We start from the raw sequence: 20,662 nt of genomic DNA, 5'->3' as shown, positions 1-20,662 counted from the left end.
GTGCCAGTTGGAAGGAAAAGAAAAGCAGCGACTAGCTTGGCTCGATTTGGTAAGAAGTCTTTGGCTCTTCCTGACTCAAAGCTTGAAGAGGAGGAGAATGTTTCTTTGGTCCTGCAGTATAAAAATGATAAGTTGGTGGTTTCGCCAAAGAAGAAGAAGATTGGGCGTCCCAAGGGAGTAAAAACATAATTAAGAATGCAGATGAACAAGAAGTGAAAAAGCTTCGAAGGTATAAGCGTCATGGCAAACCTTTGATGGATGAGGGTGAGGCAGTTCAGATGGTGATGCCTTCTGAAGCAGAGGGACAGGAGGAAGGTGATGTGTCACCTTCTATAGCTAGTTTAGTTTAATTTCTTTTTGGGTCGCAAAAACCAGTGCCTTAGTTGAATCCATTTTATGTCTGCTTCGAGGTTTCTTGGTTTTTGTTAGAATAATGGTGCGTGGACTTCCTAAAAGGTGGGTGTACTAGGGACTTTTCGGGATTTTATTCTTCTAGAATAGGGAGGTTCTGAGGAACGATTCTTTCTGTCGACCCCATAGGGGTGTTTCGTTTTTGTACTGCTTGCTGAATTTAATGAAAGGGCTGACCTATTTCGATAAAAAAAATGAAATTATGAATGATGTTTTCCAATTTATCAATTACCCTCGTTGCATCCATGCATACTTTTTTTTATATTATCAATTATAAACGATTTCCCATTCTAACGTGGGTTGTCTATTCTTGTTTCTTTTATTTTTTTTCTATTATTTTACTATTTCTTTCATGTCAGATGTATTTAGTTAGTTACTATTTCTTCCATTCTCTTTGGGTTTAATCGAGGTTTAAGGCATGATTAAGTTCAGAAATTCAGATTTCTTTCAACTTACTCGAGGACTGTTACCCATGGCAAGGATCAGAATCTATCCATAAATTTGGTGATTGATTTTCATTGCAGCCTAAATTCCTAAAACCAAGATAATTAAGAAAATCAATGAATAACTTGACTAAAATGTATTGTTTAACATACTAGCAGAGCATGTTTGATAGAGTTGGAAGGATTTCTGTGACCTACTTGGATATACTTTGTATTCTAGGTTACATTATGTTAATTTATGGTAAACATCGTTTTCTATGACTCATACCTTCTTGGATTTTCCAACCTTTCTATTCCATGCTTTTAGGTTAAACAGTACGGACATGGTACAACAACCGTGCAATACACGAGGGAAGTGGTATTTATTTATTTTCATATCATTCTCACTTCAAGAACCTTGCAATATAAATAAAACCCTCTCAACGTACCAAAGATTCATCCCTAAATACAGTACCAAAGTACAGAGAAAGAACCAGTTCGTTGGAAACACAAAGGAAGTGCTTGATAAGTTGGAGAGATGGGTTCAGATTCTCAATACCAAATTCCGGCAATAGAATTCACAATGAATTCGCCAGAAATGGACCGAGGAACTGATGAGTGGTACCATCTGTGCAAGAAGGTTCGAGAGGCTTGTGAAAATTATGGTTGCTTCGAAATTGTGTATGATAAGATACCTCCGCAGTTAAGAGCCGAAACCTTCTCTGCGTCAAGGAAACTCTTCAGCCTTCCACTTGAGACAAAGAAGCAGAACCTTAATCCAAAACCTTACCAGGGTTACGTTGGACCAAGTGTCCGTGCTCCCTTGTATGAAGGCTTTGGCTTTGAGGAAGCATCCAACTATGAATCCCTTGGTAGCTTGACAGAAGATATATGGAGTCATGACCAGTTTTGGTAAGTAGTCTCATTCATGTTTAGTTGACTATGTTCAACATATAATCTTGATATACATTGTTGGTTAATCTACTGCCTACTTAAACTAGCTCATGTGTTTGCGCGTTCTACGACCGATTGTCTAACATGGTATCTGATACTTTTTGTGCTCAACTTGATCTCCACTTTACAATTTTTAGTTGAGGTTGAGTATATAGCATGGTCAGTTATCGTGCGATTTTACGTTTCAGCCTTAATTTATGGTTATGTATAGTGATTTGTTTGTTTGTTTGTTCATGTTATATATGTTGCAACTGCGGCACTGTCATTTCTATGATGAAGCAGCTGGATGAGCTGAAAGATATGATTAACTTGATGATTCTTGATAGCTATGGTTTGGAAGAGACATCAAATTTGATCATGGTGTCCAAGACACTGCTACGGTTACAGAAGTACACGGCACCTCCTTCAAGGGAGTACACCATGGGATCCCCGGCTCACACTGACAAGAATTTTGGCACAATCCTTTTCGATGATCAAGTTTCAGGTCTTGAAGTTCAAACCAAGGATGAACAATGGGTCAAGTTGTCTATATCTCCTCGCTCTTTCGTCTTTGTTGTTGGAGACTCCCTCATGGTACAGAATTAATTTAACTAATTCATAACTGAAACACTTTAGACAAAACCCATCTGAGTAGAGTCCCATAAGTGGAGTAAGTTTATAAGCTTACTAAATTGTGCTTGTGAATTTCCAAGTGCTGAAGCTTACTATGGGATAATTGACCACACACAACTTACAACTGATGATTTAAAAGCTCCATGCAAAGTGTGACAATGACTAATGATGACTTGCAGGCATGGAGCAATGGCAGAATGCATTCTGTGAATCATCGGGTGATGATGTGTGGGGAAAAAGAACGACATTCTTTAGCAGCATTTGCACTTCCAATAGAGGGTTCCATCATCAAGGCACAAAAGGAGCTAGTAGATGAAGACTACCCCCGTATTCTTAAAGATTTCGACTATACAGACTTTAGCAAGTTCATCTTTTCAGAAGGAAGAGCCATCGAATCACAAATGCAAGTTTTCGCATATGCTGGAATTAGAACTTGATTCGTTAATTATAAAAATTGGAAATAAAGGTTCTTGACTTATGTAATGCCGCATTTGCCTGATTGGATGAGGCTCCTCCTCTTATCCTACATCTTCGTTGACACGCTTGGTCTTCTGAATTTCCGGTTTCTTTGAGTTGTATTTTATTTATCCTCTTCATCTTTTTGAATGGAGATTAGTACCTCTGTTGATTTTCTGTTTTTGGCTAGGGGCATGGCCGTTGTCCTCCCTTCCTCTGTTTGTAATCCTTTTCTCTTTTAATAAATTGGGTTGGGAAACTCTACTCTCTCCAATCCTATCTTAGCCAAAGAAAAAAAAAAAGGTAGTGCATGTATGATTCAATTTCTGCATACATTAGTAAAAGTTTATACTGTGATTACATCCTATTGCCGCCTTGGACCAAGTAAACTATACACAATCGATGAACTAATGTGAAACTGACAAATAATGTAGTCATCAACATACTTGAAGCTGATGGTGGCAGAGGATGAGGTTTGCTCACTCTCATCTGCTAAGTGGGTTAAGCTCTGGAAGTCAAATGATCAGTACTCTCTTTTTGTCATGGAAATATCGTACATTGATTAACTGCACTTTGTAATATAGGATTCGTTTTCTACTGATCATGATCCAATGCTTGTAGTTTGTGTCTTTTGGTTGCTTGATTAATCACCGTCCTGTGCCTTTTTAGATCTTGAACGAATCCACATGACCCCTGGAACCTGCTAGAAATTCTGATCATGGTGAAAAAGTTCATCCCTAAGCTAAAGAACAGAGAGAGGCAACTGATATTGGTTTTCTGTCGTAATTTTACAATTTGTTGCGACTGATTAAATATTGCTGAACGTCTCCACCCTCCACGAATCGAATCGGGAACAAAATTTCAAGCCGATACTTTTGCTTTTTCTTTTTCATTTTTCTAATTCATTTCCAAACCTATACTTTTGGTTTGCATTGTATGACCACCGTTATGTAAATTAACCACAATTTGGTTCCAATTTCGCCTTATCTAGCTCCAGCTCGTGATTCCAATTTGAAGCCTTCAGTTTGTTTAGGTTGGTACATCAATGCATCTCATCTAGTAATTATCACTAACATGTTGGAAGAGTTTGTATTGAATTAGAATCATAAACTTCTAATTGATGATAAGTGTGTTGGTTCTGAGTAATTTTAAATTTTTTTTATTATCAAATATATCACGTGCCGATTATCAATTGAATATTTTTGATCAAAATACATATTAAAATTTAGGCAAGGGATTCACAGCACAACTTTGATTTTGATGGCTACACCATTTACTTGAACAGTAATCATTTCAAAACCGTTGATAACCGTAGCATTCAATCCATTATGCTAATCAACAGTTTGGGATTAAACTGCTGAAGGCATATGTAATATACACACAATTTAAGCAAAAAGAAAAATAAAAATAAAAAGGAAACAGCATTTTGTATGCATTAAGGTTTCTGATAAAAAATTGGATACATGCATTGATCTATTGTACAAGAAGATGGTAAGAAAGAATCAGTATACAAGCAAAACCAGGCCTCAACCTGTCAGGTTGTGTTCCTGAACCAGTGAACTAACAAATAAAATGATTTTGGGTGTCAAGGTAACTTAACATACATGCACACACTGTTCTACTGTCCACAGAGTACAGACTGTTCATACCTTTCCGCTGATAATTGGACGCTTCCTGATCCAAGTCAGCTAATTTGCCACAATGCTCATATGCTTTTCAAAGGGCATACATCTTCCCGTACCATTGCTCAAGCACCCTAACTATAATTCTCAACCAACTATGGGAAAGTCAATTAGAGTCCAAGAAGTGTTAACTTATCTATCTTGACTAAGATAAGTTTGATCTACCGTGTAATATAGTGTTAGCATTCCTGAGGAAACAGACATGGTGTGGTACATAAATCAAACCTGATGGAAGAAAGTAACTTCCAACCAAATGGTTTTCAGCACCCAAGGGTCCTCAGTATACGGCTAAGGTTGTCAATAACAACTGACGGAGAGGCATACAAACCCGCAAGACTAATGGCATGATATTCCAACCCTTTCCACTGGGCAATTAAAGCAAAATGTGGCCGTCTATATTGGCTGCTAATGATCTCCAGAACCACGGTTTTCGGCAATGCAGATACTATATGCATGAGACCTGCACCATGAGCACCAATAATAACAGAAGCATCTTGAATGGCCCGGACTTGTTCTTTCATCGACATGTGTGCAAACAATCTGTTCACTAAGTTTATTTTGCATTCCTTGTGATTCGACACCCAGCACTTTAAGGCATCAAAGACTTCTTGTTCGTTGCTTAACCTTGATTCAACTTTACCACCGTGACGTGGATGCGGTAGATAATCTTCATGGCGAACAAAAAGGATATTGAGACCTGAGGCTTGCTTCTCAATACGCTGCCTATGCACTGGAATTCCAAAAGCACCTCTAATCATTTCTCCAAACTCAGACAGTCGTGCAGTTTTCTTGTCATCAGGGTGTTGCCACAGCTCTGGTGCAGAAGCTCCCTCACACGCTATATCTTCAGTGAGCCCCTTAAACCATGCAGTTTCATATCCAAGAGGTGACATAATAGCATGACGAAAACAAACTGGACCACTAAAGTTTTTCGCATATCTAATGCTAGAGAACAACGCTTTCCATGTTTCTTCCAATTGTGTCTGAAAATGACCAATGCAAGAGAGATCAGAAACAGGAGATTGGACCAGCATTCCGACAGAATATATAATCAAGGCCATTTTAACTATAAAAAAATAAAAGCTGCATTTTATACCCTAAAGTAGAGCTCTTCTAAGGAAGATGAAGAAGGAAAAAGAACAATATGCAGCAGAAAAACCAACAAAACATGTCACCCTATCCTTAAGAAGGCATCCTAAATTGCTAATTTTTTGGGGAATACCCATACTTGGAATGATATTAGTAACACTGGAAGACCAAAATTTAAAAAGATTGTAAAGGTACTATGTCCAGTTGTAAAAGGTACCTTTTCTAAGGCTCGCCTACAAAACCCCCTTATTATGGCCAATCATATTTAATTCATCCGAACTAATTACAAGTATTAAGGCATCTCATTCTTTATCATGATTGATACAGCTCAATGTTGTTGGATCACCATATTCTCAGTTTCTCTCAATCAGTCATGATATCTTCGATGTAGTTTTTTTTATTTTAAAAGTAAGTTTTGCTGACATCACATTCTAAGTAAGTAGCAAAAGAATCCGGGGTACAGAACATTGTATCAAAATTGAATATGACAAAAGAAATTGGCAATATTTATACTATTATATGTAAAAGGACATCAACTGCAATACATATATGTCTTCCTCAAAAGAATGGTCACTTTCACACTTCCAAAAGAATAATGTACCTCTCAACTACAAAAACCAGTGGAAAAATCTACCCTAGCATGTCTATGGAAAAAGAAATTGATCTCAAAAATACTAGACAAGTAACCAAATATGCAGAAAAGAATAATAAAGCATGCATACCCTACAATGGCCATCTACAAAGACAACATGAGGCCGGCTAGGTAAGCCAGTGACTCTGGAAGCTACATAACCGCTATACCAATCCGTGAATGTGTGGAAAACATTTGCATACTCAAACCGTTTCACCAGAAGCGTTGGCTCCTCAATCCACTGCAAGTATAGACTTTCATAGCAAAGTTAGAAACAAAGAAGAAAAAGAACAATCTATAATCACAATAGAACTAACTAACAGACGACAAACAATCCACCGTAGTTAGAGAAGATAGTTCCAAGTTTCAAACTTTAACCATCTCCCTATCATCTGGAAATTAACTAAATCTGGATTCAACAAACTTCGAAACTTTGAGACTAACAAGATCAAACTAGCAAAACCCAAATGCCAAATCCAAAAATAGAAACTAACAGAACCCAACTCACCACACTGCACTGAAACTCTTTGCTGGGCACGACCCGATCAGCTCCCTCATAGAGAGAGAGCGAGTTTAGGGCGAAGAGGAACACCACGATCTTCAGGAGCCACGAGTTTTTGTTCATGGCTCACAGACTCTCTCTCTCTCTCTCTCTCTGCTTCTATCTTTCTCTCTCTCTGAAAAATGGAGTCTTTTTGGAGTTCTGGGGGTTTTTGTTGGGGAAGAAGGAGAAGAAGTACAGTAGTCAAACTAATTTTGTGTCAATGGGAGTTTGACAAGTGGTGAGGGGGGGCCTAGTTTTATTTTTTTGGTTCCAGTAATCAAAGTTGATTACAATTTTCTTTTTAACAATGAATTGTTATTAACTTTGGTAACTCAACACTGCTTTAACTCTCAACATTATTATTATTTTTTTTTTGGATCAGAAGGGAAGATTCATTCGTTATCATGAAAAAATTACATTAAATAGTATATAGCGACCTCATTAAAGCCCCGCACAAGTTGGTTAGGAAGAGTACCACACTCCATTTACACATACTCAAATACAAAAATTGAATTAAGCAACTATGGCGCCATCCTCCACCAATAACTCAATACGTAGGGAAATGTAGAGAAAGCGCGGTTCTTGCCACACAATGGGTTCTTGAACTCTAACATATTTTGTACTTTAGGACTTTGTTTGGTTCGCGGAATTGAAACATCGGAAAAGGAAATTTAATCAATTCTTGTGTTTGGGATGTAAAAGGAAACGAAATACTATCTTAAAGAAAAGATAAATAAGAGTAAAAGGGTTCCTTCCATACCTCAATGATTTATTTCCCCCCTAATTTTCTTGCATTTATCACTCACATCTCATTATTTTATTACATTAATTACAAAAATTTTAACAACTTTATTAAAATAACTCTTATATTACCAAACATCAGAATAGAAAGTTTATAGAAAATTTAGAGTTTCTCATACCGATTGAAATAAAATATTTAGGGTGAGTAAATGAATTTAAATTTAATTCAATGTATCCGATTCATATATTCTCATTATTTTCTTAGATAGTTGGAGATTCATGGATCACACTCAATTAAGTGAGACTCAATATAGGTTTGGGATGAAAGGAAATGATTCAAATATGCGATTTTTGAATGCAAGTCGCATAATATCAAAATATAAGTAAGATTTTTTGTTCATGATTCCAATTATGTAAATGAGAGGTAGATAGTCAAATCCGTCAAATATGAGACACAGATCCCAGCCAACTCCAGATCCTGTCCAATCACCGCCGACGTCACGGCAAACCCTCCTGTCGCCTTCATTCGCCCAGATCTGACATCGACCAACCAACGCCGACACCACGACACAGGGCAGGATCGCCGACACCAAAGCTGCAATTTCCATTCGATCCTCCGACCCACGGCCAAAAAAACACCCTCAATTGAGAAACACATCAACCGGAGCCTTCGAGAATCTTGGTCGAGATCCCGACGTCGTTTCAGAAGAGACCACAGACTCTTCAAACCCACGCCGCCGTCATCTCAGCTCTGCCAGGACTGGAGAGCACGAGGCTCGCCGCCGCCATCACGAAAACGAATTTTTGCTATACCGAGTCGCTTCGCAGGTTTCGGAGACCCCTTTGCCATTAATATGTTAAAGCTTGGCATTGAAGCTCATTTATCATTTCTCTATTACAAATAGGTATTTGAATATGTTCATCTGCTCCATTAATTCTTTTCTCAATTGTGCTTAAGTACGAATTTAAATATTTTCAAATTTTGTTTTATGATGAGAAATATTTTCAAGTTAAGAATATTCTATCTTTTGTTTTTGGGTACATAATATATTATATCTAATCAGAAATTATGATACACAGAATAATTAATTTAATTAGCAGCATTTATTTGCCTCTTCCAAAATAAACCAATAAATAATCTTAAATAATACGACAAGATCTAAAAATCAAGGCTAAGTGCAGATCCAGATCTCCAATGTGTTGCCTTCTCAAATCCATTGACACAGTTTTCAAAGTCATCAATGGTTTGATCAATCTCTTCCTCAGTGTTCATCACAAAGGGCCCTAGTTGCTTTACAGGCTCCCCCAAAGGTTGACCTCCAACTAATATAAACCTAAGGTTCTTGGAAGACATGTTCCATGCCTCCAACCCATCCCCAGATCCTAAAAGAAGAAGGTGGTGACCTGCCACTGGCAATGACTTTGGAGTTCCAAAAATGCCCTCCCCCTCCAAGACGTATACAAATGCATTCCATGATGTTGGTATTGGTTGCTGAAGGTGAGCTCCTGGTTTGAGAGTGAAGTCCAAGTACATGGTTGGGGTTCTTGTGTAGATTGGTGACTTTGTTCCCAAGGCTTCTCCTGCTATCACTCTAACCTCGATCCCATCTTTTGTAGCCTCTGCAATGTCCTTGCTGACCATTTCTTGGTACTTTGGCTCAATCCTGTGTTGAAACAAATTACAGAAAGATTAAAATCACAGAGCTTAATCAATTGCATATATGGGTAGTATGATTGGAATTTGAAAAGGGATTCTCAGGTTTAAAGTGGCTTATCAAAACTTCTTCTAGGTTTCAAAAAGTTAAAAAGGAAGCAGCACTAGCATAGGATATATCATCACACAAAATCCTTTGGTCACCATGATATGAGTAAAAAGTCGCATGGTTTGAAAGGTCCCCAGGCTAGATATTTCAGGCTAGTAGTTGCAAATACAATAAACACATGCACAATATGTGCGGTTGGTGCATTCAAAAGCAGCCGAGTGACAAAAGAATATATCCCATCATGAACAATCATACTAGACATATGTGATTTTCCCTATGCTCAATCAAAAATTTGAACCACCCAAAACAATTTCATAAAGAATATGAGTCATACTATCGGATATCTAACATGTTATGTTATTGGACAATAATTTAGACCGTTAAATACATGAGTTTCTATTTGAACATGTAATCGAACTTTAGAGCTTGAAAAGATAAAAAGAAGAGATGCGTACATTTTATGTTTGGAGGAGAGGTTTATCCACAACTGTAGACCCTTTTGGGTTCCTTGGGCTGCAGGCATTTCCGAGTGAACAATACCTCTACCTGCAGTCATCCACTGCACATCGCCGGCTCCTATCGTCCCTTTGTGCCCTTCGAAATCTTCATGTGTGATGGCTCCCTGATGATCCAAACAATTTCATTCAACTAAGTTTAAGTGTATCAATTATGCATATAACCTAGCTTCATTCATATACCCCCTTATAGTTCAGATTCAGGGAAATAGTGAACTATGCAATGAAATTAGTCAAAACTTAAGATACAGCTATATTCATTATTTTGACTGATAGCTTTTTTACCAAGTCAAAGTAAATAATTATTATATTCAGAGGATTAAGTATCTGGTTTGCAAGTGATACATGTTTTAAGTATTTTTTTTTCTAGTCCAACCACCCTAAAGTTGGCAGATATTATAAGAAACCTAGCTGGATACACATTTCCAGCAAATAACCACCTAAAGATTTCAACCATTTCAACCCAATACTATAAACAATCATGAATAGTTTTTATACCTGCAACATGTAGGTCACCGTCTCAAACCCTGTAAAAAATTCAAATGGAAAAACAAGAACATGCACGAAATCAGAATCCAATAAACCCATTGTTAATCTCAACGAGTTAACTAATTACAATGACAGTGACCAAAACCTCTATGTGGATGATCAGGGAATCCAGCAGGAGCAGTAACTGCGCATGAAAATATCAAAAGCAATATCAGCATACATTAACATTATTGCCGTTACATTCATGAAGAAACAGAGGAAAACAGGGAGGTACCCACCTGAGAACTCATCCAGAACAAGAAAAGGATCAAAGTATCTCAGCTCAAACCTGCAAATGCAACAACAACCACCCGTTGAGATATTGAATCAAACACCTTATAGCCGCATCAACAATCTTTTATTCATGTAGCGAAAAGTCACTCGACTAATATGTCTACTTAATATGACTTGCCTCCCAATGCTTCTTCTAACAATGGCACCAACTCCTTCATGCTGAGGCCTAGCCAAGAACTTCCTCACCACAACTCGACCTTCTTTAAAACCAAGTGAAACTTCTGTCTCAGACATATTCTTATTTATATGATTAACAACAGTACTATAACTGGTACTTCAGAAAACTTCGATTGAAAATTTGAAAAACTTGTGCAAATATGATGACAAATGAAAAATATCTGGTGCGGTATATATAGGACTCGGAGAGAGAGGAGTCCAGAGGGAGAGAGAGAGACACAAACTTGGTATTATATTGGAAGGTCAAAGTGAAATTTTGTGGGCGGCCAATAAAGACCCAGAGAGGCATGATGCTTTTCTTTGCTTGAGCTCCAGGGAAATTACTCAATTTAAACCTCTGCGAGTGAAGTCACCATGACGTTGGGGTGATGCCGTGGACAAAAAAGGCAATGGCTTAGGGGATCCATGGGTCATGATTATGCAAATATTATTGTATGTGCATTTGCTTTATGGTATGTGACAGGCAACTTCCCCATAAGAAAACCTGATGAAGGTTCATAAGGCTTTAATGAAGGGATCTTTTCCATGAAAGTTGATGTTGCATTAATCATGACCCATGCAACTCCAACAGCTTCCCCATATTTTGATTTTTCTCTACTTTAGGGAAAAATGAGCCTCTTTTGCTCTAACAGATTCCCTATAACTATCCCTATTTTAGGGAAAATGAGGAAAGAAAAAGCTAAATTCTCTATATTTACAGCAATCTCTAAAATTTTAAAGAAGAATATGAAGATTTTAGAGATTGCTGTAAAATAGAGAATCTGTTGGAGTTAGAGAAGAAAAAGATGCTAAAACTTTGACTTTTACTTCCTTATTATATGGAAATTATATGGAAGTTGTTGGAGTTACTCTAATATAATTGGAGATTTGGTGGGAGTATTTGGTGGGAGTACTCCAATTTTTTCCCCTCTTCTTTCCTATTGTCTAGATATGAGTATTTGGTGGGAGTTTCTAACTTTTCTCATTGTCTTTTATTTGCAAGCGACGAAGAAGAAAAAATGAAGAAGAGGAATTCTAAGGACTATTCATGACGTTTTGCTGGTGTACATGTTACGGTTATATATTAACTTGAGTTAAATAAAGGGTTTAAATACGTTTGAAATTACTCAAATGTTTGCATTTTGACAATAGTTATATCTGAGCGATAGTTTTTTAAAGAATAGTTATTAATAATATTCAACTGATGCTGATAATTTTTCTAAATTTTTTGTAAATTTAGAGCACCGAATGTCAGAAGAATAATTTGCTGGTCTAAACAATTTAGTAAAACAATGAAAAACAAAACATGAATTTCAAAAAGAAGACTGACAAAATAATAAAATTGATGTAATCTCAAATAACAACCAACTTTAGCTCTCAAATTGAACGATTAAAAGTATCAACAAGTGCATAGCGTATGAAACCGAAGGCTGTCCTGGTTCGGTTAACCCAAGTTCCGGCGACTTCTCTTACACCATCATCTGTCTGAGCTTGAAATTTGTACATTCTAAATTTTTAGCATGGTGTGATATGTTTTCACTTTTTCTTTAATATTAATTACCACAAATAATAAAATTTTACTTTTCTAATAATCGGTATGATGATATGTACCTAGCATGCGTGGCATGTCTAATATTAATTATTGATTCTAGATTTGTTAGAGACCCCCAATTAAGACACCATAACTATTACTGACCACGTTGCATTGATCATTACTAACCACAATCTTTCCACTCTATGAAATTGTATTGATGGTACGAACCTTGATTAAGACCACCATCCAAATCTTCAATTTAATGAGAAAAACACGGTTAACAATTAACAACCTTGATTCGTTTATTGACATCACTGATACAAAAGCATGACGCAACAGTAAGATCAGGAACACAAGCGAGCTAGAAATTTAGTCAAATCCAAGTTGAGGAGTTCCCAGTTTAAACTAGACTACTAGTTTCAGCAATAACGTGTAGACTTGGAATTTTGAAATCATTTCTTTCAAATAGATGGATCACAGGTGACATATGTGAACGTGTTTACTTTTTCCATGAAAATTGCACCATTACAAATAATGATCTTGCATCCCTTAATTTCCTTCACTTTCAGGTGAAATGTCTCGTTGCTTTAAACTTTCTTTTTTGTAAACCCAAAAGAGTGTCTAAATACCAGGAAAAAGAAAAAAAAATACAGGGAAAAAGATCAAAGATTTTTCCTTGTTTATAATTTTTCATGGATACATTGCAGTTTAGATTTCAGTCTGATCCTTACGTTTGCATGTGCAAGTAGTTCTTTATTTTGAAAACTTATTAGGCACAAATTCACAATGATTGTCTTCCTTCCCCGTTTTCGATTTGAGCATCTTGGTATTTCTACAAATGCTTCAGAAGAAATTGTTGATCGAGTTATATGTAATCCCTTGGAGTGAAATTTCAGATTGCATCTTCAATTATGTTACAGTGAATGGGGGGATCAAGGAGGAAAGTGATCGAATACAATAAGAGTTGTTCAAACTTAAAACTTGAAATTTCAGGCTTTCCTTCTGTTGAGAGTATAGATCTCACATAGATAAATGAGGACATTACTTAGAGCATATGTACCCATGAATCAAGGGCAATTGCCGATTTGTCAACCAAATTGATACTCTCAATTCACTATTCATCCAAAATTGACAATTGTCTCTAGTTTACACAATGTACCAACAAAAGACAATTTATCTGTCAATCCACTATTCACACTTCAAATTTAAATAATTCATTAATTCAAAATAATATTAAACTTATAATTAATTTGATTAATTACATGATTGATAATGAGATTAATCATACAATATTAATTTAGGGTAGTGTTATTCACACACGCATTTTCTCTATTTGCACTTGCAACCCTCTATTTTTTATTACTTTAATTCAAATTTTTTTTGGGTCCTTGCCCAAAAGCACCAAAATGAGCCAAACTTTTCCCACTTACCCCAGCAACAGATTTTTGTTCCCACATACACAATTTCACACTAAATGACCATTTTGCCCTCAATCTAATTAAACAATTACTTCAGCTGCCTCTCTCTCTCTCTCTCTCTCTCTCTCTCTCTCTCTCTCTCTCTCTCTCTCTCTCTCTCTCTCTCTCCAGAGGCCGACGACAACTCAAAACCGACACCTCCGAGCCCGGGTTGCTCCATGACGGAGTCTCCGATGTTGGAGGGTACCAGAATGGCGGGAAAATTACTGCATAACCTGGAGGCGATTGTCGAGTTGCTCCCAGCCTCTGCTCCAATTGTTTTGCAGAATCACTAGCTGCTCCGATCGTTATGCAGTACCATCAGTCGTCGTTGTTGCTCCGATAGGGCTCGTCGACGACGCAGAACCACCAACCGCCATCGTTTTGCAGAACCCGATCTGACGAAGTATCAACACACCTCGATCTCTCTCCTCTCTCTGCGACCGCCGTGGTCACCAACATTCAAGGTTGGTTTTCCGACTGCACAAACATCATCCACAACCCTGCCTCGCTGGAAGTAGTCGAGTCTGTAACCGGAAAGAAGGGAGAAGAGGATTTGGGTGCCCAGATCATTTTCTGGGTGCCCAAATAAGGATTTTTTTTTTTTAAGTAATGGGGCAGAAGGGAAGGGGAAAAAAAATTTGAATGTCTATTGGGGGCAATAGATGTTTATTGGAGGGCAATAAACGTTTTGAATTGATATAATATCTTCATTTTTTTTCTTTAATTAAAGTTTTATTTGTCTAATTTTAGAAATATTAGTTCTAATTCCGGCGACTGAAAGTCCTATGGGGAGGCAATAGACGTCTATTGGGGGGCAATACATGGCTGAGAGTCGTCTATTGGGGGGGCAATAGAGGTCTATTGAGGGGCAATACATAGTTGATAGACGTCTATTGGGGGGCAATAAAGGTCTATTGCCCCTTTATTGGTAGACGAAAAGTTCTATTGGAGGGCAATAAAGGTCTATTGAGGGGCAATACATAGTTGATAGACGTCTATTGTGGGGCAATAGAGGTCTATTGCCCCTTTATTGGTGGGCAATAGATGTCTATTGGGGTAATAAACGTTTTCGGTGAGGTTTTCTGAAAGGTCCGATGGGCGGCGGCAGGTGACGGGCTCCGGCGAAGTCTCCTATGGTTTCTCTCTCTTGATAGGAGCATTTTAATGCGACATTTTAACTGTTATTTCCCTATATTTTCTGCGTTATTTCCTTAATAAAACTCTGTTTAGGAAAGTTTCCATTCTTTGAATGGGAAAGTTCCTAATTGTAGAAAGTTTCCGTTTTGTAGTTTCTATTTTCCATTTTTAGAAAGTTTCCATTTTAGTTTAAGAAAGTTCCCATTTCTTATTTTAGAAAGCTTCTATTTTCAGGTTTTTGGAATAAATAAGCAGAATTGAGTTCATAAATGGAACGAGAAGTTTCATGAAGATGACATGGCAAGGAGAGATTCAAGGAAGAGTTTTTAAAAAAGGAAAATACATTTTCCTTGGGAATTAAATTTGCCGTGAAATACCTAGAGGAAAACAAGGTGACAACGTGGGAATTAAGGTGATTGATTGAGAATTTCACGTGGAATAAATCAAAGGAGATTTTCTTGGGAGATTTTTATGGAAAGAAATATTGTTGGAGGAATAATTTGGTGTGATTGCCAACATGAAAATCAGAAATAATCAAGGAGATGACACAAAGAGAGATTCAAGGGAGATATTTATGGAAGGAAAATATGTGTGCACCAAGGAAAAGCTCAAAAGGCGTCCAGATTCATCCCTAAATTCCCCAAAGGAATGTTGGCCTAAATTCATGAAGAAAATCAGAATAATTTCAAGGAAATTCGGCAATTAAATATTAGGGAGGTATTTTAGAGAATTATGATTGGTTGGAACACATCACAAGGCTTACTTGGCATTCTATGATTGGTTGGACCACATCACAAGCTTACTTGGCGAATTATCATTGGTTGAAGCTATGTGGAAAATTCTGATTGCTTTGTGAACCCTAGCCATGCTCCTATATATACCCACCTCTTTGACGTTGAGAAGGGTTCCTCTCCCCCATACAATTTACACTTTAGAAAAAATTCAGAAAAGTTCTTAGCATAGCCGTGAGTTCCTCCATCCTCTAGTCATCTCCACGAGTTCAAGCAAGGCCAAGGGAGAAGAAGCATAGCTGTGAGCATCCATCATCCATCTCCAACCTTGAAGCTTGCTTTCGAGATTCAAGAGACCACCACATCAATCGTTCATCACCATCTCCATCTCACGGTGTAATCCGATTCTCCTTTGTAACCTTTGCTTTGAATTTCATTGGTTATGAACTAGTTGACATATGTGTTTGAACAAATATTAATTTCTGGAATTTTTATGATTAATTGAGAATTTTCAGATTCATATTATTGTTCTTCGAGAGTTGCTTATGTGGGTTTGTTTAATTAAATTTGCGTTATAGATAACTTTTGTATTTTAATCTTATGTGGTTGCAAACACTTAGGGTTTCGATATAATTGGTGCTAGGTTTAAGAACATGAAATCGACTTTTCGTTTTGTGTAAACTTGAATCAAAGTAGTAAAGGTTTTGTACAAAGATCGAATTTAATTAACGAGGATTGCAATTAGGTGGACTTTTCCATACTAAGTTGTACACTTGAGTTGATAGCCTTTCTCTATGTGTAATGCGTTAAACATGACATGATTGACTAGCTTTCTAGGGTTTGATTGCATGTTTGATAGGATTAATCTAGGTGCTTTCACTTAGGTTAATTAGCATTGAAAAGTAAAAAATGGGAATTCATTTGCTTTCGAATGTTTCACATGATCAACTCCTTTCTCATGACTTAGATGAACAATATTAGGATTTAATCGAATTTGATCATAGTTTCGGTTTTGATCTTTGTTCTCTCATTCCACCCTTGTATATATGTTTTTACATTTTCTTTATTTTATTTATTTTAGTTTTTAATTTAATAATCCTAAAACCCCCTAATTGTGTTTACTTGTATATATTTCTTTCTTTGTTTTAATTTTGTAAATAATACTTTTTACTTTTATTAATTTGTTTTGACAATGACAGGTGTACCCTCAATCCCCGGAATAGAACGATCCCTATTTACTATATACTAACGATGACATTTCAGGGTTAAATTATGCGCTTGCTTTGAGCGCATCATCTCTTCCATTTTCTCTCTCTCTCTCTCTCTCTCTCTCTCTCTCTAAGTAACAAAGGGGTGAGGAGTAAAATGGAATTAAAAAAAATTAAAAACAAGAAAAAAATCTTAATGGGGTGTTAGGAAAGACTCCCTTAGAGTCTATTGGGTAAGAGGGAATTAAAAAAACTTAATGGGGTAAGTGGGAAAAAAATCCCTAGAAATGGGGTAAATTGACAAAAACCCTTTTTTTTTTTTACAAATTACCCTAACTACCATTTCTTGCAATTCTAATTCTTTTTCTTTTTTCTTTTTCTATTTAGTAAGTCAATCTTTTTTTTTTTTTTGAATTAATGAAGTTTCATTGATAATAATACATGCCAAGAAGGCCATTACCTACCCATCCGCTTACACATAACAATGGCCAGACAAGAATTCGTGGAGGAGCCACAATGGTACATAGGATAAACCAACTATATTTGAACTTATTGCTCACTTATTTAAAGTGAGCCCATAACTATGAACTAATCTCGCATAGTAATAGGCTAGTTAAAACAAAACTAATTAAAAAAATGGGTACAAAGACCCAGTGCTCATGCTGGACTCAAGAGATCCCGGCCCAACACTTGATTTCCGTGCTACAATAGCAACTAGCGGCCGAAGAAGCCCCAGGACCTAACAGTATGAGTCCCCAGCCTCCAAAGTCGCCGACGGCCGTTCAAACAGCCATGCTGACATAGTTGACTGTAAGTCCGCAGTCTCCACCTTCCACACCATCGAGAACTGGGCACGGATAGGGGCCCAAAAGAGGCACAATGCCTTCCACCTTGCTTTGGACACCCAGATCCAGTTATGCACCCGCGTCCCTTCGCCAGCAGTAGCCCGCAGCCCTTCGCCAGCAAATTGACGAGGAGTGCCTCGATTTGGGGTGGATTGATTACGCTCCATTCTTCGCCAGAGAAAGCTGAGTTCCCCAGATTAGATAAACCTTGGTGTTGAGTCAGAACCCGCACCCCCCTCCATCCTTTGTTTACCGGACTTTGTGATGGCCAGATCCATGGCTGGCTTAGAGATCGGCTATTGATGGCCAGAAATAGATAGCCCTGCCTAGGGGGCTAGGGTTAGAGAAGAGCAGCACTGCTCTCATGTTAGAACTCTTGTCCTCTCTCTCTCTTCTCTTCTGTTGTGGTTTTTGAAGATCTTCAGAAACATGAAAATTTGGAGCGTGCAAACACGTATAGTTTAATTTTTTTAGTAAATCAATCATGAATCAAATATTATTATATAATAAATCAATTTTCTTTTACCTATATAAATGAAGGAAAAATATTACATTCATTAAGTGGAATGAACTGTATTATTACACAAGGAATATATTTCCTAGGTAATTACACTCATCAATCTAAATTGCAAAGTTTATCCTCATACAAGTAGGAGGGGTAAGAAGCATACTTTACTACTTTGTTGTCTCGGGGTCCAATATTGCACCTAACTTATTTGAGTTTCTCGTCTCTTATAGATTGGCAATAAGCCATTTTCAAATGTAGTCTGCAAATTTGGGAAATTTTTAGATACAACAAAAACAAAAAATTTGGAGTATAGGTCAAAATTAATTGTTTGAACAAGACTTACCTGTGGAGCTAGACAAATGCAGACACATGCATAATCAATGGTATGAAACTCTTAAAATTGATTTATTGTATAATGATATTTGATTCATGATTGACTTGCCAAATAGAAAAAAGAAAAAGAAACATAATTACAACGGAGGGTAGTTAGGGTAATTTGGAGAAACAAATTGAATTAAAGTAATAGGACAATAGAGGGGGTGTGTGAATAGAGAAAATGGGTGTGTAAATAGCACCACCCTTAATTTAAAACAAAATTAATGAATAATTTCTTTTAACAAATCATTTTTTTGTTTTGAATAAAGGGCTGGTGCGGCTGCCCTCAAATCTTGATTAATGAAACTGTCGAATACAGGGGGGACATGGAGCCTAAACCCCTACGATAAACATCTTGAGGAAATCCCGAAATAGTATCAAGAATCTCTACAAAATACTTGTATTCTAACAAGCACCAACTAGCAAATAGTGCTCTACTGGCTTCTCCATTTGCTTTAACATAGCGGTAACATAACGGAAAGATAACTCGATATGTAACCCGATTACAACGTAGCATAATTACCAATTGCACAGCATTCCTACTATATTGTCGCCGGATGATAAACCCGACGACACTTAGTTTCATCCTACCACTAGGAGGCTGCGACCATTTGACCAAACAAAGAATTCGCCACCTACCTAGAGTAGATAAGGCACACAAGGTACATAGACCAGCACAAAGCCCTTCGCGTCTACCGAAACAAGGCAGAGACTTATTATCAAAACAATAACAAAACAACTAGAAATTAAAGACCACCAGCGAGACCTAAAAGCAAAGGCCCGGCCCAACCACCACTCCCCCCAAGCATAGATATCGTTCCTGATATTAGAAAAAAAAAAAAAAACATAGATATCATTATCATAAAAAAAAAATCTATAACAATTGATAAGATTATTGACCAATCTTCATTTGCCACGTGTAAACTTTAGATGCTTTTATCTTACAAAAAAAAAATTATGATTTCTGATAAGATAATCGTTTAATCTTCATTTGACGATAATTGCTGGATTCCCATTGTTGGATGAGAATTGAAAGAGATGAAGAATAAATTGATAGAGGAAGAAGATAGAGAGGTAAAACTTTTGAAAAATTTGTTGTGAGAAATTAAAGGGGATGAGTATTTATAGAAACTTTAGAAATAGATTAATTTCCGTACTTTTCATTAACTTTCGAATCACATCGCTCTCTCCAGGAGGTTGGCCGCCATCCTAGATCTTCCCATTTTCAAGAAGCTCGTTCAAGTAAATCCAGAATATGTGTCTGGCCCAAACTCTAGGTTACTTGACCTAGTTGTAATAGGGTTTTGAATTGGAGATATTCTCGGAGATATTAATAGATATCCGATTAATTGTACGATTATCTTTCCTTGTACAACTCTGATTCTATGTCTTGTAATCCTCTATATAAAGAGGCCCCTATTGTCAATGAAAGCACGACTTAATTCTCTCCCAATTTCAGTTTTCCTTAAACACGTTATCAGCACAAAGCCGTAACCTTGAAACCCTAAATTCGTAGCCTTCAAATCCCAGAAAGCTCCGCCGCACACCTTAAAGCTCTAAATCCCTGGAGTCCAGAACCTGCAGCACCACCCCCAGAACCGGCCACAAGAAGAAACAAGAGCTTCCTTGCCCGGTTCACACATTTCCAGTCCACCCCTTACTGTCATCTTTCACCACCAACGACGTTTCAACCCCAGAATTCGGGAATTGGAAAAACATTCCCCAGAACCGACCTTAAAGTACGTGAACTAACCATCTAAATACTCTGCAACTTGAACCGGCAGAGAGAAGAAAAGAAAAGGGAGGAGCCCAAGCCGCTGACGTCATCTCAGCCACGTCAACTACGCCACGTCAGCATATCGGTGCCACGTTAGCTCCGGCAATAGGTCACCACCAGCGATTTTTTCCTGCCACTTTTCCGGCGACTTTTGGTCCACTTTTCCGACGACCTATTTCAAGGTATTTTTTTACTAAAAGTTCCTTTTTTTGAGTTTTTATTCAATTTCTCTTCTTTTTCTCGAGGACTTGCAAACTCCCTTTCTTCATCATAGGGGATACCTAATTAA

The 20,662-nt window shown here is 37.3% G+C and overlaps 3 protein-coding genes across 4 annotated transcripts; 1 reads left to right on the top strand and 2 right to left on the bottom strand.

Annotated features, from left to right (window-relative positions):
- The first annotated feature begins 1,258 nt into the window (after nt 1-1,258).
- Nucleotides 1,259-3,136, top strand: LOC112167055 (probable 2-oxoglutarate-dependent dioxygenase AOP1). The gene is made up of 3 exons (XM_024304011.2): nt 1,259-1,745; nt 2,045-2,360; nt 2,579-3,136. Exons 1-3 carry the CDS (start codon nt 1,372-1,374, stop codon nt 2,834-2,836), a joined length of 948 nt encoding a protein of 315 aa, XP_024159779.1. The 5' UTR covers nt 1,259-1,371; the 3' UTR covers nt 2,837-3,136.
- Nucleotides 3,137-4,263: 1,127 nt separating this feature from the next.
- Nucleotides 4,264-6,960, bottom strand: LOC112168443 (beta-1,2-xylosyltransferase). 2 transcript variants are annotated; one of them, XM_024305565.2, is made up of 3 exons: nt 6,766-6,960; nt 6,349-6,498; nt 4,264-5,520 (listed from the first exon to the last, which is right to left on the bottom strand). In XM_024305565.2, exons 1-3 carry the CDS (start codon nt 6,880-6,882, stop codon nt 4,798-4,800), a joined length of 990 nt encoding a protein of 329 aa, XP_024161333.1. In that variant the 5' UTR covers nt 6,883-6,960; the 3' UTR covers nt 4,264-4,797. The 2 variants fall into 2 exon arrangements, with proteins under 2 accessions (XP_024161333.1, XP_024161334.1); XM_024305566.2 differs by having other exon boundaries at nt 6,349-6,511; nt 6,766-6,958.
- A 1,606-nt stretch (nt 6,961-8,566) lies between these two features.
- LOC112165988 (pirin-like protein) lies at nt 8,567-10,981 on the bottom strand. The gene is made up of 6 exons (XM_024302727.2): nt 10,761-10,981; nt 10,588-10,637; nt 10,455-10,493; nt 10,319-10,347; nt 9,761-9,927; nt 8,567-9,206 (listed from the first exon to the last, which is right to left on the bottom strand). Exons 1-6 carry the CDS (start codon nt 10,874-10,876, stop codon nt 8,702-8,704), a joined length of 906 nt encoding a protein of 301 aa, XP_024158495.1. The 5' UTR covers nt 10,877-10,981; the 3' UTR covers nt 8,567-8,701.
- Nucleotides 10,982-20,662: the final 9,681 nt, after the last annotated feature.

The sequence above is a fragment of the Rosa chinensis genome, chromosome 5 (assembly GCF_002994745.2).
Source record: "Rosa chinensis cultivar Old Blush chromosome 5, RchiOBHm-V2, whole genome shotgun sequence".
Taxonomy (NCBI): domain Eukaryota; kingdom Viridiplantae; phylum Streptophyta; class Magnoliopsida; order Rosales; family Rosaceae; genus Rosa; species Rosa chinensis.
Note: the sequence above shows the minus strand (reverse complement) of the source record. Positions and strands in the feature narration are given on the sequence as shown.